At 40.2% G+C, this 14,406-nt stretch overlaps 1 protein-coding gene across 1 annotated transcript in view; it reads right to left on the bottom strand.

Annotated features, from left to right (window-relative positions):
* The window catches only part of LOC110055769 (WD repeat and FYVE domain-containing protein 3-like), a 47,376-nt gene that overhangs the window by 29,280 nt on the left and 3,690 nt on the right, over positions 1-14,406 (bottom strand). Inside the window, exons 4-19 of the mRNA XM_089271585.1 lie at positions 13,837-14,084; positions 12,983-13,137; positions 12,409-12,663; positions 11,502-11,708; positions 10,992-11,089; positions 9,886-10,332; positions 9,061-9,275; positions 7,531-8,696; positions 6,922-7,187; positions 5,210-5,422; positions 4,180-4,431; positions 3,233-3,373; positions 2,335-2,637; positions 1,656-1,808; positions 664-737; positions 153-314 (exon numbers count right to left, since the gene is read on the bottom strand). Coding sequence (XP_089127711.1) covers positions 153-314; positions 664-737; positions 1,656-1,808; positions 2,335-2,637; positions 3,233-3,373; positions 4,180-4,431; positions 5,210-5,422; positions 6,922-7,187; positions 7,531-8,696; positions 9,061-9,275; positions 9,886-10,332; positions 10,992-11,089; positions 11,502-11,708; positions 12,409-12,663; positions 12,983-13,137; positions 13,837-14,084 — 4,355 coding nt within the window. The remainder of the gene's footprint in view (positions 1-152; positions 315-663; positions 738-1,655; positions 1,809-2,334; positions 2,638-3,232; positions 3,374-4,179; positions 4,432-5,209; positions 5,423-6,921; positions 7,188-7,530; positions 8,697-9,060; positions 9,276-9,885; positions 10,333-10,991; positions 11,090-11,501; positions 11,709-12,408; positions 12,664-12,982; positions 13,138-13,836; positions 14,085-14,406) is intronic.

The raw sequence follows: 14,406 nt of genomic DNA, 5'->3' as shown, positions 1-14,406 counted from the left end.
TTCAAAACTATAAATAAGCGACATGCAGTCAGCATACTGGCCATTCTGTTAATAATCATTTAGCATCAAATGTACCTGCCTGACCCTCTGGGGCTTACTACTGGTACGAGGCATGATAACTGACACGATATGTTGTTACATTGGTGTCATACCTGAGCAAGTTTTTCCTCTCACTCGTGTTACTTAACAGCACTGATAACACACTGGCAATAGTGTGCGCTGTTGAGTCTGTCACGCTGTCGTCGTGAAGAACAAACAACAGCTTGGCCACCAAGCTCAGTCGCTGCATCAGTTCAGCATTCTTCACCGATTCACTGTTGATAAGGAGAGTTACATAAAAGCAAAGTAAATTATCATTGACAATGATGACCAGTGGCGGATCCGGACCTTGAGCTAAGACCTTGAGTTTTGCTTGCCCTGCCGGCTTTTCTTCCTTCTGTGATTTCTTCTTTTTTTACCCAAAATAGTGGGGGGGGGGGGGGGGGAACCCGAGCCCCCCGGGCCCCTATCCAGGATCCGCCACTGATGACACTACTTGTCAAGCTACTTGTGCATCAATAAAACCAATGGTTTTCATTTTTTCTTTTTAAACCTGTTTTGTATTATCTTTAAAGTGACAATGTCAATTTATGTTAACAAAAATAAAAACTGGGCTGTCATTACCTTCCTGGCCCCAAAAGCTCCAAGAAGTGTGAGAACAATGATCGCTGTAAGTCTGCGGGGGCTTCACGCCACACCTGGAGAAAAAAAATGCCAAATTTTACAAGCGTTAGTTTAAAGCTTTCACATTGTAGTACACTAAATTATGGTAAAATGACGCGATAAGACAAGAAAGTTAAAGAACCTCACTCGTGGCATTTTGAGTTATTTTGGCCACGTACAAAACTACCTTAAATTAAAGGAAACCTGAAAATAGTAGTTTACTAAGACAGAAAAACACCAAAGAGATAACAATAAACCATAAAGGAAACAGGATGGTTAACGATGGAGAAGATTGTCGCGGATTACAAATGATTACAAACGAATAACTTGAGAAATTTGGGCTAAACTTTTCTAGACGCTCAAGCCCTGACGTTACTGCTTTAACTTCATGAGGCTGGCTTTTATCATTCACAGGCTCTCAATTTTGATGGCTAATCAATCTGATTCTCAAGGGGTAGAGACTAGATCTTCTGTAGGGACTGTACTTTAAACCATCTGGTTAATGTGCCATGTCTCATCTGCTTCCTCAATGATTCTCAGGAACTCTGGATATCCAATGGGTTTCGTTACTCGCATTTGACTTTCTGTCGTTGTTGGCTAAAATCCTTACGACCGCTTCCACTAAAAATTACAATATTTAGAGACGAAACCACATCAGCCTTAGCTGGTTTTCATGTGGCTCTTCTAACCTAATCGAATTGGAATTTGGAAATGTTGTTTTCCGTGGAGGGAGGAAAACCGAAGAACCAGGAGAAAAACCCTCGGAGCTAGGCGAGAACTGACAACAAACTCAACCAACGTATGGCACCGGGCCTAAATTGAACACGGGACACATTGGTGGAAGGTGAGCGATTTCCCCACTGCGCCATCCCTGCTCCCCTAAAAAAGAGAGATCTTTGAAGCTAGTGTGTAAATTATCTGCAGGCAAGTTATGATAAATGGCTAACTCTTACCTCTAAATCACACAACAAGTCTTTGAATGCCACTCTGTTAGGTATAACTGACGACTCCCTGTCACTGTCTACTGTTCCAACCAAGGCAAATGTTAAGTGAAGAATGTGCGTGTTCAGCAAGTGTTTCTTCCTCCGAAGTAGCAACGCTAAAATCTGTAATTAACACAGTCAAGGCTTAAAGTGAACTTAAGTCACAATATATGACTAAAACAATAACATTATAATAATTAGGTTTTAGAGTAGAGAAAAATGTTAAAAAGATTTTACAATTAACATGACATCATTACAAAGCTGTATGAAAAATAGATGGATTTTGAAACCTAATTATGCTGAATCTCGAGCAGTTTTCAATTGAGTGTCGTAAAATCGAAACCAAACCAATTACTTACCAGGTACACTACTCAACAAATCTCAAACCGTAGTAAAACCAAAACCAAAGTAATTGCCTGACTTCTTCCGACATTCAATTGAAAACTGCTCTGTAAAGCAAGTCACTACTTAAATAAGAGAGATTAAGTGAAAAGTGGTGTAAAACAAGCAAGGATTTTCAAGACAACTTTCCAAATGATGACTTTATCAACACCTAATTTCCTAATTTCCTAATATATTTAGTATTTTCCAAAGGAAGGGGAGAAATATTAAAATTGAATTTTGATGAACGTTGTTTTTATTTGTGTACCTGGTAACCTCTCGTTCTCTCCATGTCTCTTCTCGCCGACGGATTACTTCTAAGAACACAGCTTAACGCCTTGACAGATGCGTAAAGCCCTTCAACGTCAGTTGCCATAGCAACCAAGCCCAGCAGGGCCGACACACCACCGATACACTCTATCAGCTTAGAAACTGGGTTGGGACAAAAAGTCCGTACTCCAGAACAGCCAATGATGACTGCACCGATAGTCCGTGAGGTGCCTTGGAGATGGGCTGCAGTGTTGTGAATCAGTCGCACAGGTGTGGTGTTATCATGGGTTGACAGACCAAGCTGAAGAACAGATCAAGAGAAAATAAGTATAGCACATATCATTATTATATCTCTCAGTTATTATGCATGCGGTGATTGATCAATTTAGCGGGATGAATTCTATTATACGGTTCGCTCAAACTGGAAGTTGTTTTGTTCCCAATAGATCGCATAATTTATCATCTTTGTAGGTTCATGGCAAATCAACTTTAATACGTTACTTCAAATTTTGATAACATATATTAACTTATGACGTGCTAACGACTTAACAATGATTTCAAACTGAATGTTTTTGCCTTCGACGTACGTCAGTCACTTGAGTCCGTTCTGCGCGAGTTGAACCGTTCGACACACAGTACACACATACTAAGTATCTTTCTAACAGAGTACTAATCCAATAAGGCCATCTTCTAGCGAGACCGACTATTTGCATCTCACATGGTTTTGGCTGAAAACCTGAATGAACAATTGATTCAACGCAAGTGCAACCTTCTGAATAGCCTAACAGAACACACTGAAAGATAACCAGTTGATGCAGGTTGAATAACCGTACGTCGAGTAAACGTTCATATGTTCAACTGATTTTTGCACCAAGTAGAGACTGATCAAGTAATACCTCTTTAGCCACAGCTCGGGTGTCACTTTTCCTGAAGTGTTTTCTAATTTTTGCGAGAGTGAGCACTGACTTAGCATGTCCATGGATTCCAAACATGACCTTTTCTTCACTCACAAGCGGCTCAACACTCTCAGTGCCATACTGCAGGTCAAGCACAAAAAAAAATAATTAGCACTGTTGTGCTGATTGGGGACACTGTAAATAAGAAAACAAATAAAGCAAACTCTGATGGAACATAAACTATTAAGACCCCTACTGGTGGGAAGCTTACCAGTTGGCTAAAAAAAAACGTCCAACCACGCACTATTAACGTTATAATTCTCATCAAGCGGCTTTGCAAAATAAACATAGCGGCGCGCGGAATTTTTTTAAAATCCCAAAATAATTGAGAGGGAACGCCAGTGTTCGAAACAGCCAAAGAATTATCGACTTCAAATCGCTGAAACAATTTAACACAAGCACCAGCTTGTGATCTGGAACAAAACTGTTCTTTAGCCAAGATTTCTTTAATATTCTCAAACTCATTAATAATTCATCAAGTTAAAACAAAGAAAATCACAACCGTGAAGGAGGTTTCGATACCCGGTCTTAATAAGCGTAGATTTTGACTATTTTACTTCTCCGTTTACTCCTTAGTTTTTGTTTCGATTGAGAAGATATATCAAACACTCGAGAAAGTGTTTTATAGGTTATCCAAACACCTCGAATTTCGTCAAGAATACTCCGCTGCGCGTTTTTTTCTTAACTGTCGTCTTGGTGTTTGGATATCCTGACGAAACACTGTCTCTCGTGTTTGATATATTACGTAATGTCACATTGTAATGTACTGTGAAACAGAAAAGTGGAGTAAGGACATAGAAAAAGATAATCTACATCAAACGCCTGCAAGGCACGTAGGGAAATTGATGATCTCGTACAATCACAACTCCGAGATGTATGCAACTTACCACCCTGACTTGACCTTCAGGACAGGGAGCCTGGAAACTACCAACATAGTTAGGTCCCAGTCTAAACATTTCATCGGCTGTTGAGCCAGACAGTGGTTCTTCTATCAGATGAGTGGGGCCCAGTCTCCACAACAGGCGCGAACATCTGCGATAGCTCGGGTTAGGTGGAGTACCGACATAGGCTGAGATGTACGGCGCCACATTGACCACTGCCGCGTCTGGACTAACGGCAGCAGCCTGGATATATTTCAGCTGAAAATGTATTTTGAAAGTAAAATTTATTTATATATATATATAGATCTAGCACTAGGGTCCAAAGAAGGTTAATAATAATAAAAAAGCAAACTTACAAAACAGGAAGTAAAAGATCCTGGGGGTACTCCCAGAAAAATTCGGTGGGGGCGTGCGGCCAGCTTCCTAAAGCCCTTAACCTATTTATGACTAAAATCTACGATTTTCCCTACCCTTCCCCTACCCTACCCTTAGACATAGTTTATGAAGGGCTTTTGTTGATGGCCTTATCGATAAAGATGACAAAGAAGCTTCTTCTAAAAAACATATCCAATTCAAGACTAGACTGCAAAAACCATACCCTACTTATGACCAAACTGGCCAAAATCGATGCCCTATTTATGACCGAAATGGATGAAAAACCAAACTCTTTGGGGCCGCACGTCCTATATAGCCTACATAAGGGAGTACCCCCCCGGATAGAAGATAAACATTTACCCAATAAGGCAATCTTTAACGATGTCACTGTTCACCTTTTCTAGTATCTACACTTTGAAAGATATCATAAATAGAAAGAGTATGTCAAATTTGTTTGTTTCAATGGTTCATTGTAATCGTGGTCCCATATTTAAATCAATCTTGCAAGCATTCCAATACATCTGAACGCAATTTTGGCAGCTGCAGAGTGGCAGCTTATGCCATGAGCCCAGAAAAATATCTCTTAATTAGATATCTTTTGAACAGGAAGCATCTTGTTTAATATTCTCGTTTAAGTTTAAAATTCAACGAATTCCCTCACCTTACAGGTGTTGACATGCTTTCCATCCACAAACAAAGCACAGGTGCTATTTCTTATCAACGCTTTGTTTAACACGACCATCACGTGATGCCATCTTCCCTCCTCTAACAACTGGTCGCTTAGAAACCTGGCTTCTGTGTGCTCACGTTCACGTTGAACCTGCATCACTGGTAAGTCGGCACCATCCTCACACCCACCTTCATCTGTACAAACCTGGGGTCAACCACAAAACAAGGTTAATGCATTTAAAAGTGCTAGAAACTGAACAACATGCCCACTAGCCTTTAAGCTACTGGAAATTCATATAAAGAATATCCTTGACCCTTGTGGGATTTGTGTGTTTCCAAGATGACCTCATGATCAAATCACTACCAACTTAACCACAGATGTTCTAAGATGACGGGAACAAGTTGTGGTAATTTGCAGATTCTAGAAACTGGTAAAATAATGGGACGGGGTCGGGACGCACATCATCTTGCCTAGGAGTATAAATCAAGGATTCTGGAGGCAGCATGGCCCAGAGGTTAGGGCGGAGGTCGCGGGTTCAAGTCCCGCTCTGACCACTAAGCTGGAGTTGTTTCTCGGTAGACCCTAGTTCAACTCCTCGGTCATGCTTGCAAATAGCCAGCTGGTCTGCCTCCCGCCAGTTGGGATTCTTAAGCCTATTATGTTTAGTTGATATATTTGTTTCTTTCAGTTTAAGTGGTATGCCTGTGAACTAGCTAGGGGTGGCTAAGCGCATTGACCACTATAAACAACCACATTTGAACATTTTTTTTTTTTTTTTTCACTAAGAGTGTTCATGACAAAATGCTACTATTTTCAGCCGTTAAATAATAATAAGTATCTTTTTGGGTGCACTCAAAAACTCAGTAATACAAGAAACGCTCTTATTTCCGTTTTTCCCCTTATTTCCGCTGGTCTCTCAAGTCCGGGTTACTAGCGTGGGCTCCTTTCCTGAATGCGGCTGGTAGTCAAGCCTATTCCGTTTTAAGTGGTACCTTTTAGGGGTTAAATAAAGCTCGAAACTAAATACGAAAACAATTAATAAAGCTCCAGCCATGCCCAGATTGGTCTCCTTTAGGGGTTTAATTAACAAATTGACGTCAGTTTTTTATGCGTCTGTCCTCTTCTTGATGATAAATTGCGTCATAACATTATCAAAGCTGCTGTGGAACCACGAGCCGCAGGCGAGTTGTTCCGCAGTAAACTTTGACAATGTTATGACGAAATTTATCATCAATAAGAGGACAGACGCATAAAAAAAAAACAGACGTCAATTTGTTTTTTACAATAACAAGACCCCCAAATGGTCAAATGCCGGGAATAAATGAGGGGAAAAGACGCCGTAAACTTGCCGTAAACAAAGGTAAGTAAAAAGTATTCAAAATGACGCGAACGTTGTCAACAGCTATTCTCGCTTTTTGATTGGCTACTTAAAAAAGTCCATAAAATCTCATTGGTTAAAAAGTTGACACTTTGACGGCTGAAAGTTGAACTTGAAAGCTTGCATAAATTAAGATTTTATCCGTCTGTAATCATTGCCTAAATGGACACTATAATACTAAAACGTACTAACGTGACTTACACATGTAAGAAAAAAATTATTACTTACCAGAAAGATGGATAATCCATCATAGTCAATATTACATGCATTCAAGTAAAACACTTTGTAGTGTGACTAAAGTTGTATTAAACAAAATATCACATACCACAAGCATTCTATCCCTGGCCGAGATACTAATGCTTAAACATGGCACATTGGGATTTTTTTCACTTCCGCTACGAAACTGTCGCATGATCGTCAAGAGCCTGACGGGATGCTGGTCCTCAGTGGTGTCACTGTACTGGTCGATGCAAATCCAGCAAACAAATGTCAATCCTGCCTGAGGGGGGAACATTCGTTCCCCCACCCCTACTCCAGGCACCCCACCCATTACCACTGATGGAGCCATCACTGAGCTAACAGTTGCAATACCTGTAAAGGCAATAAGCATTTGTTTGTTTACGAGACTACGTCAGTGTGCAAGTCCTGACTGATAGCCTACTATAGCAGATTTTCCATCAGGCTACCAAATTCTGTTTGTCACTTGCGGGGCAAGGTTTCTAAGGAAAGTGTTTGAGAAAATTCAAAATGGAGATAAACTTTTGAAGGGGGGTGGGGAGGGGGGGTGCTAGTATGCAGGACTTTCAGGTAGTGCATCATAGTTAGAGCTTGCCCGAAGAGCATTTGAATCTGATATTTGTTTTCTTTGTGCCCCGTACATGATAATGAAGTGTGTGGTTTAGTGGTAAAAGTGCAAATTGAGGGCAAAGCTTACCAGCTGAGATCTGTGGGGCAATGGCTGGGAGAAACAGACAACCAAACCCATCCACACTCATGTCAAACTCCACAAAAGATGGACAGTCTGTTGCCCCATGGGCCCGTGCATCCCTTGGAGTTGTCATGGAAACCACACACTTAACACGAGTGAGTGACACAGCTCCTCCTCCATGTGGCTGGCAGGACATTTCCTCTACATCGTCCTTTTCAACATCTTCAGCATCCTCAGCTTCGCCATTTAATGAACTTATTTGCCGATTGACGTAGCTACCAACTTGAGGGTCCGGACGAGATTCTGCAATCTGTGACAATTTCATACTGACTTCATCAAAGCTCATTTCTGCAGCTTTGTGTGGGCTGGCAGCAGTATCATTAACAGCTTCTGCACTCACCAAGTTTACATCATCATTATCAGATGCGGCATCATCATTTGTTTCAGAATGTTTTCTTTCAGGGGATTCGTCTGTTGAGCTGTCACTGATGGCTTCCTTGGCTTCCCCTTTTAAATCTAAAATAACTGTGTCTTCCCCCTGGTCTATGTAAGAAACCTCCTGAGCAGTGTTACCAATTGTGTCAATATCCACTCCGTCAACTTCAGCTGTCATTACATCTTTTAGCTCGATCCCATCACTAGTTTCCACAGTAACCTGATAATCTTGACAATAACTGAGATTACTGTCCAAATCGAGGGCTCCTTCGAAGGAACGTCTTTTGGAATTGGCTTTAGACCTTCTTGGAGGTGGCTGGGGAGGTGTGTCATCACTCTCGGTGTTTACGTCTTCATTTTCACCAGAACCACTGTGACCAGGATCTAGATTTGCATTTTGAACAATCAAGTATTCATCCTCGTCAGAATTTGATTCCACATCAGAACCTGATTCTGAGCTTGGCTGTATCATGCTAAGCATCACATCTCTAAATGTCAGTGTGTTTGAATGAGAATCTGTGTCTGAGAGTTTTCTGTTGACGATATCTGACACTTTCCTGGGTGTTACTTCTGAAATCTTCCTCAGCGACTCATTCAGGTTTTGGCTATCTTCTCTCTTCTCTTGTGGATTTTCTTCTAGCATTGTCACGTCGTTAGTTTTTCTAGTGTTTTGAGCTGTTTCATTTGGAGCTTCAAGAGATTGACAGTAAAGTGGAAACCCAAGTCTGAGAAAATCCCTGGAATAAAAAGTTTGCATTTGGTGAATCATACAAGGGAGCAAAAAGTAAAAGAAATAATTGCTATCCAAGTTTTCAAACTGATATCTCATGAAGGTTCTCTATTTATTCATTTGAGACTTTCAATAGCTAAGTACAATTAATCTTTAAAAGTTGTCATCACTTGTGATCACAGTTGAGCAAAATCGTATTAATTCATCAATTTTCAACGTTACTGGTAGCATAAGGGAGGTTCCGCTAAAGTGGGTTTTTAAACAGCGTTACAAACACTAGAGAAAGAAACTTTCATAATTGGCATCAGCCTAGGGAACTTTACCTGACATTTTGTATTTCCTACAAAGAAACAGCTCTAATATTACTGTACCTCAGCACAGTGGGTGTTAATGACTGTGACGCGAGTCTCTCAAACATTCTCTGTAAAGGTGCATGTAGTGGATGCTCTTCAGTGATCAGTGCTGCCTCACATCTGTCCAGGATCTGTTGAGGAAGTCCAGCCTCACACATGACCTGCTGATTGTGTTCACATTTCAACAGGTTCTGGAGGTGACAGATCCAGTACAGCTGTAACTCCAAGCATCCCTGTCAAATAAAACAACATACTCCATTGGTATAACAACATTTTAAGGGGAGCTGGGACGACATTGTGGTGATAGTGCTCGCCTCCCACCAGTGTGGCCCAAGTTCGATTTTGGCCCAGTGACAAATGTGCGTTGAGCATGTTGCTGGTTCCTGAAGGACCGCCAAGTCTAGCACCATACTCATAAGAACCCATGAATTGCTTTTTCTCAAGGTGATCATGGCTAGTGGTATTGAGGACGTCCAACAACAAAGACAAAGTTGTGCGACATGGCAGCCATACCCCAGCTAATAGGTTGACTGAGACATGCAGCCTTGGTTTACAGCGCACATCTTTGATATTAGACATCCATGTTTTGGTCAAGTAGCACCTGTCAAAACAAGGTATCTGCTGACCAGTATCACGTGACCATATACGTGGGCTCAAGTATAGAGCTCGTTGAGGTCATAAGTTGTTTTGAAGTTGACTGCTGTCCATGCACTGGTTTTCAATTGAATCCCAGGCTCAAGCCAGGTTCACTTATTGTAATCAGGAGCCCCACTTTTAGGCTTGGCTAAATCTATATATTACCCCTATAATGATTAATATTTGTCGTTCTAAATACTTGTATACCTCTGATAAAACAGTGCCATTCATCTCTGACACAGCTGGTAGCAGATCAACACCTGCCTTCACTGCCCCAGGATGGTAAATGTACGGTATACCCTGACCATTTCTCCGTGTTTGTGTTCCATTTGAGTCCACTGGTATTATGCTTCCGCTCTTTAAACAAAATGAGTCTGTGGCCATGTCAAACAGGTTCTTGAACATCTCATTAGCAGCATAAAGCACTGAGGATGGATCAAGATCTAGAGATCCCTCAAATGTCATTGAAGATCTGGTTGAGTCAACACTTGCCCGAGCAGACAGTGGTATGTGTTGCAAGGACTGTGAGAACTGTCTTTCACACAGTCTCCATTTCTTCTGCTCTTCACCTGAACTACATGATGGAATATTGACAGCATTCAAGGAGAAGCAGCCTAGTAAACGGATAGTGTCTGACAGTCCTCTGAATCGAATCTATGTGATAACAAAATAAACAATAAACTTGAATTTGACAACTTGTGATTTGCTCAATGAGTGATTACTTAACTGATTAATTGACTGACTGACTGACTGACTGACCAACTGATGGATGGATGGACGGACGGACGGACGGACGGATGGATGGACGGATGGACAGACTGACTGATTGACTGACTGACTGACTGACTGACTGATTGATTGATTGATTGATTGATTGATTGATTGATTGATTGATTGACTGACTGACTCACTGACTCACTGACTGACTAACCCCCGCTTAGCTCAAGGTCTGGATACACCACTGCATTAATTCATTGATTCATTGAATGATTCACTCATTGATTGATTCATTGATTGATGGATGCAAGCTGTCCACAGTCATGTTACTTTCTTGACTATTTACCCGTGATTGTCAAAGAAATTAACAATTAGAAGTAATCACATCTATCCTGTATCCTCTGTAATGCTGAGCTGGATTAACTATTTAATAAACTTCCGTTGTCTTTTCTTGCACATGTGCTTCTGATTTACAATGATTTACTATAAATGACAATGTTTATTAAATTGAGTGGAATTACATGTATTACCAAATGGAGATAACATTACCAATAAACTAAAAAAAAAAAATAAAAATAGACAAGAACTGGTAATACCTCATCCATGAAATTCTTATTAGCAGGATCATCTTGAATAGCAGCTGTCAGAACATGGAATACTGTTCGCAGAAGAATGAGAATTTCTCTTCTCATAACTAAGAGGAAACAGAAAACACACATTCAGTGAGGCTAGCGCAGGGCAAAGAACTGTCCTCAATAAAATAGCAATATAATTGTTGAATATAATTTAATATACATGTGTACTGTAATATTGTAGGAGATGATTGAGAAAAATCAATGAAAGTATGTATGTGTGTCTAGAATCTATCAATTTCCCCAATTGAAAAAAAAAGGATACATAATTATGCAATATTTAGTATATGCAGTTTGTGTGGTACATGTACTTGTAATAAGTGGTATCAATTCATCGTATCTCCAATTTGGAAAACTAAAAAATATTGATAAATTTATGTTAAATTATGGAATCAACACCAACATATACAAGAATTCCCTACAAAATAATTCTTAATGATACGAAGTACACGTATGCACACTGTAGGTCCTTACCATCAATCCATGTCGGAGACGTTGGATTGGCTAGACTCCCCTCCATGTTTATCAAAACTGACATGACGTACACAAAACCTCCAACCTCACGAAACACAGCTCGTGTTCTAGGGTCAAGATCAAACACCTTCAGCAGGGCATCTAGTACGTCAGTCTTCAGCTTTACCTCTGACTGAGGAGTTGAATGCATCAAGCTAAGGAGAGTACCTATGATCAAAACAAAAAATATAATTTATGCTGTTACTATAAAATAATGTGGCTAAATGTAATTTAGGCAAAGTTAATCTCGAGCCAATGTGGTCAGCAGTCACCACCATTTGTGTAAGTGACCTGCTGGGTGACCTCAATAGCTTGCTGTTTGCCTCGTATTCCACATATGTCTCATGTCGCATTGCAGCTGATTTTTGCATATCATTTGCATGTACAGCTGATCTTTGCGGATCTCTGGCTGCGGATATTTCAGCAATAGCTTATTTGTCTTTGAATCTTTGTGGATTCTTGCTCCCAGCCCTCCTGCACTCATGATTCATGGGTTCAAGTAAGCATAGAGTTACAGTGTAGATATTTTTCCACTGAACACCTTTCAGTGACAGTTGCACAGGTGGTTCCTGCTCACAGGGTTGCCATGGATACCACCCTGCTGTGCCTGAAGTGTTCAGGCTCCTTGCTGACCTATAAGGCACCAGTTCCCAAGCTCATCTATTTAGACTGGTGATGAGTTTAATAGCATGTATTAACAATTTTGTGGGATATTTTGTATCATTATCAAAGGCATGTTTAAGTGTTGTTAAAGTATCATTTAGGATCCTGGCTTAGCTACAACTTATAGCAAGACAACTAGGTCATGGTTTCAAAGTGAGTCTTGCATATGAAATGAAAAATAGCTCATGCCTGAATGTTCTCTTACCTAGATCATCGTTTCCGCCACTGAGAATCAGTTCCCTGATGATCTTCAAAGCCTCTGTGCGTGAGCTGGAGTATGGTACAATGTTATGCACACAGCGAGCACCTCCACATTCACGGAACTCAGTGGCATTTGTGGAATTGTTTTCCAGTAGCAATCTGAGACACCCCATCAACAGAAATGGGTAATCAGGAACGTGGGTTTCAGCATCGTCAAACTCATTCATGTCCGCCTGGCAAGAAGCAGTTTTCAGTGTTTCTGGTTGAGAAAGAGTTGAAAATTAATTTCTGAGTACCTACTTAGAGGGCTATACTTGAAGAATGCAGAGGTTTTATTAAAATTTTCAGCTGGAAGGCAACTGGTTTTCAAAGGTGAGCAAAACATTTTGAACTGAGTTTCTTTCAATAATAAGAAAAAATTCCTAGACCTCAATGGTCAAACCAGGCCAACAAAATCGTCCTCATGGACAGTCAATTTGCTCGGTACCCAACCCCTACTGAAACCCTGAAACCCTACCAAATCTAAGAAAATTTTGATATATCTCAACATAAACTGTATACATTGTGAACTCTCATACCATCATATTTTTCCTTCAAAACATCAGCGTACTGCTTCAGACAGTTTGTGAGAACTTCCAGTACTCCAACCTCTCTGAACACGTTTTTATACTTGGGATCATAACTCAAAATGCGAATGAAAAAGCACAATGCAGCTTGGTGAAAATCACACACCCTAACAAGAAAAAAAGAAAATATTTCATTTGGAAGAGTGTGTATGAAGGGCTGGTCACACTTGCCTTACTAGAAAATAACAATGCAACATTACAATTTAAAGAAAAAGACAAAACTTTTAAGTTTGAACGACATGTTTCGACAGAACGTACTGTCATCTTCAGTTGATTGATGTACAAAGCATTGGAAGAAAAATTTATAATACATACTAGAAAAATGCTAATTGTGATGAATAGTGAAGATGACAGTACATGCAGGCTCTGTCAAAACATGTCTTTCAATTCTTTAAATTCTTGGCTTGCCTGCTATTATCAAGACCCTTTGGAAACAACTGTTACATTACAATTACATTACATGATCAGCTGACAAAGAGCTTAGCTTGAAACATATGGTAGGCTCATTGACAAGCCCAACAAGCTTTTCTGGCCTTAACAGCTTCAAAGTTGACCAAGTGTTTTCTAGTGAACTTTAAGCCGAATTCAATGCCTCGATCACCCAGTAAAATTAGCCAGCAGCCCACCCTTAGTAGCATTCATGATAACAACCATTTTTTATGTTGACTGGGCCATGTGGTGGGGTTCTACATTAAGTCTATTTATTTGTAATTTACTTCTTCTTTACTTCTTCTTGAAGTTTTGTTTTAAATATAATATTATTATCTTTTTTTGCTCTCACTGATGGATGGCCTAAATTAACTTACTTCAGGTTGTTCTTGAAAAGAATGCTGACAGATATCAGCTCAGGACAGGGAACCCAGTTCAGATTACAGATCACCAATTCCAGCAGTTTGAAAATTCTCTCCTGCACCTCAGTGTCTTTTTCTGGCACTGTTCCAACAAACAGAGACAATGTGTGTTGTGGTTCCAAAATGAAGTAGTTTGCATTGTCCGAGCAGTAGATGTTGTTGATGCAATCCAGAATATTTAAACAAAGGAGTTTGTCTGTTGTCTGCAAAATACAAAAACATCAATAAGCAGGAGAGAAGCCAGTGCCCAAAGAAAGTCATGCCCAATAACCCAGGCTAGTGGACTTTGCAGACAGGTTAATGGTTTCTGTCCTACACTTTCCTGACAGGCAAGTGAAGATTTTTGGGGAAAAATGTTTGAGGAAATTCTAAGTACAGAATGAAGTACCAGGGCTGTAATAAGTTTTGATTCACCTGTAACCTTGATCTTCACAACTGTACAAACTTGCTACTTTTAATTATGGGTGAATTGTACATGTATCAGCTACAAGCAAGTTCACCCCTAACATCAAAAGCCAATCAAGC

Source organism: Orbicella faveolata, unplaced genomic scaffold, assembly GCF_042242905.1.
Source record: "Orbicella faveolata isolate gen_17 unplaced genomic scaffold, um_ofav_v1 contig_34, whole genome shotgun sequence".
Taxonomy (NCBI): Eukaryota; Metazoa; Cnidaria; class Anthozoa; order Scleractinia; family Merulinidae; genus Orbicella; species Orbicella faveolata.
This window is presented reverse-complemented; position numbering and strand designations above follow the sequence as displayed.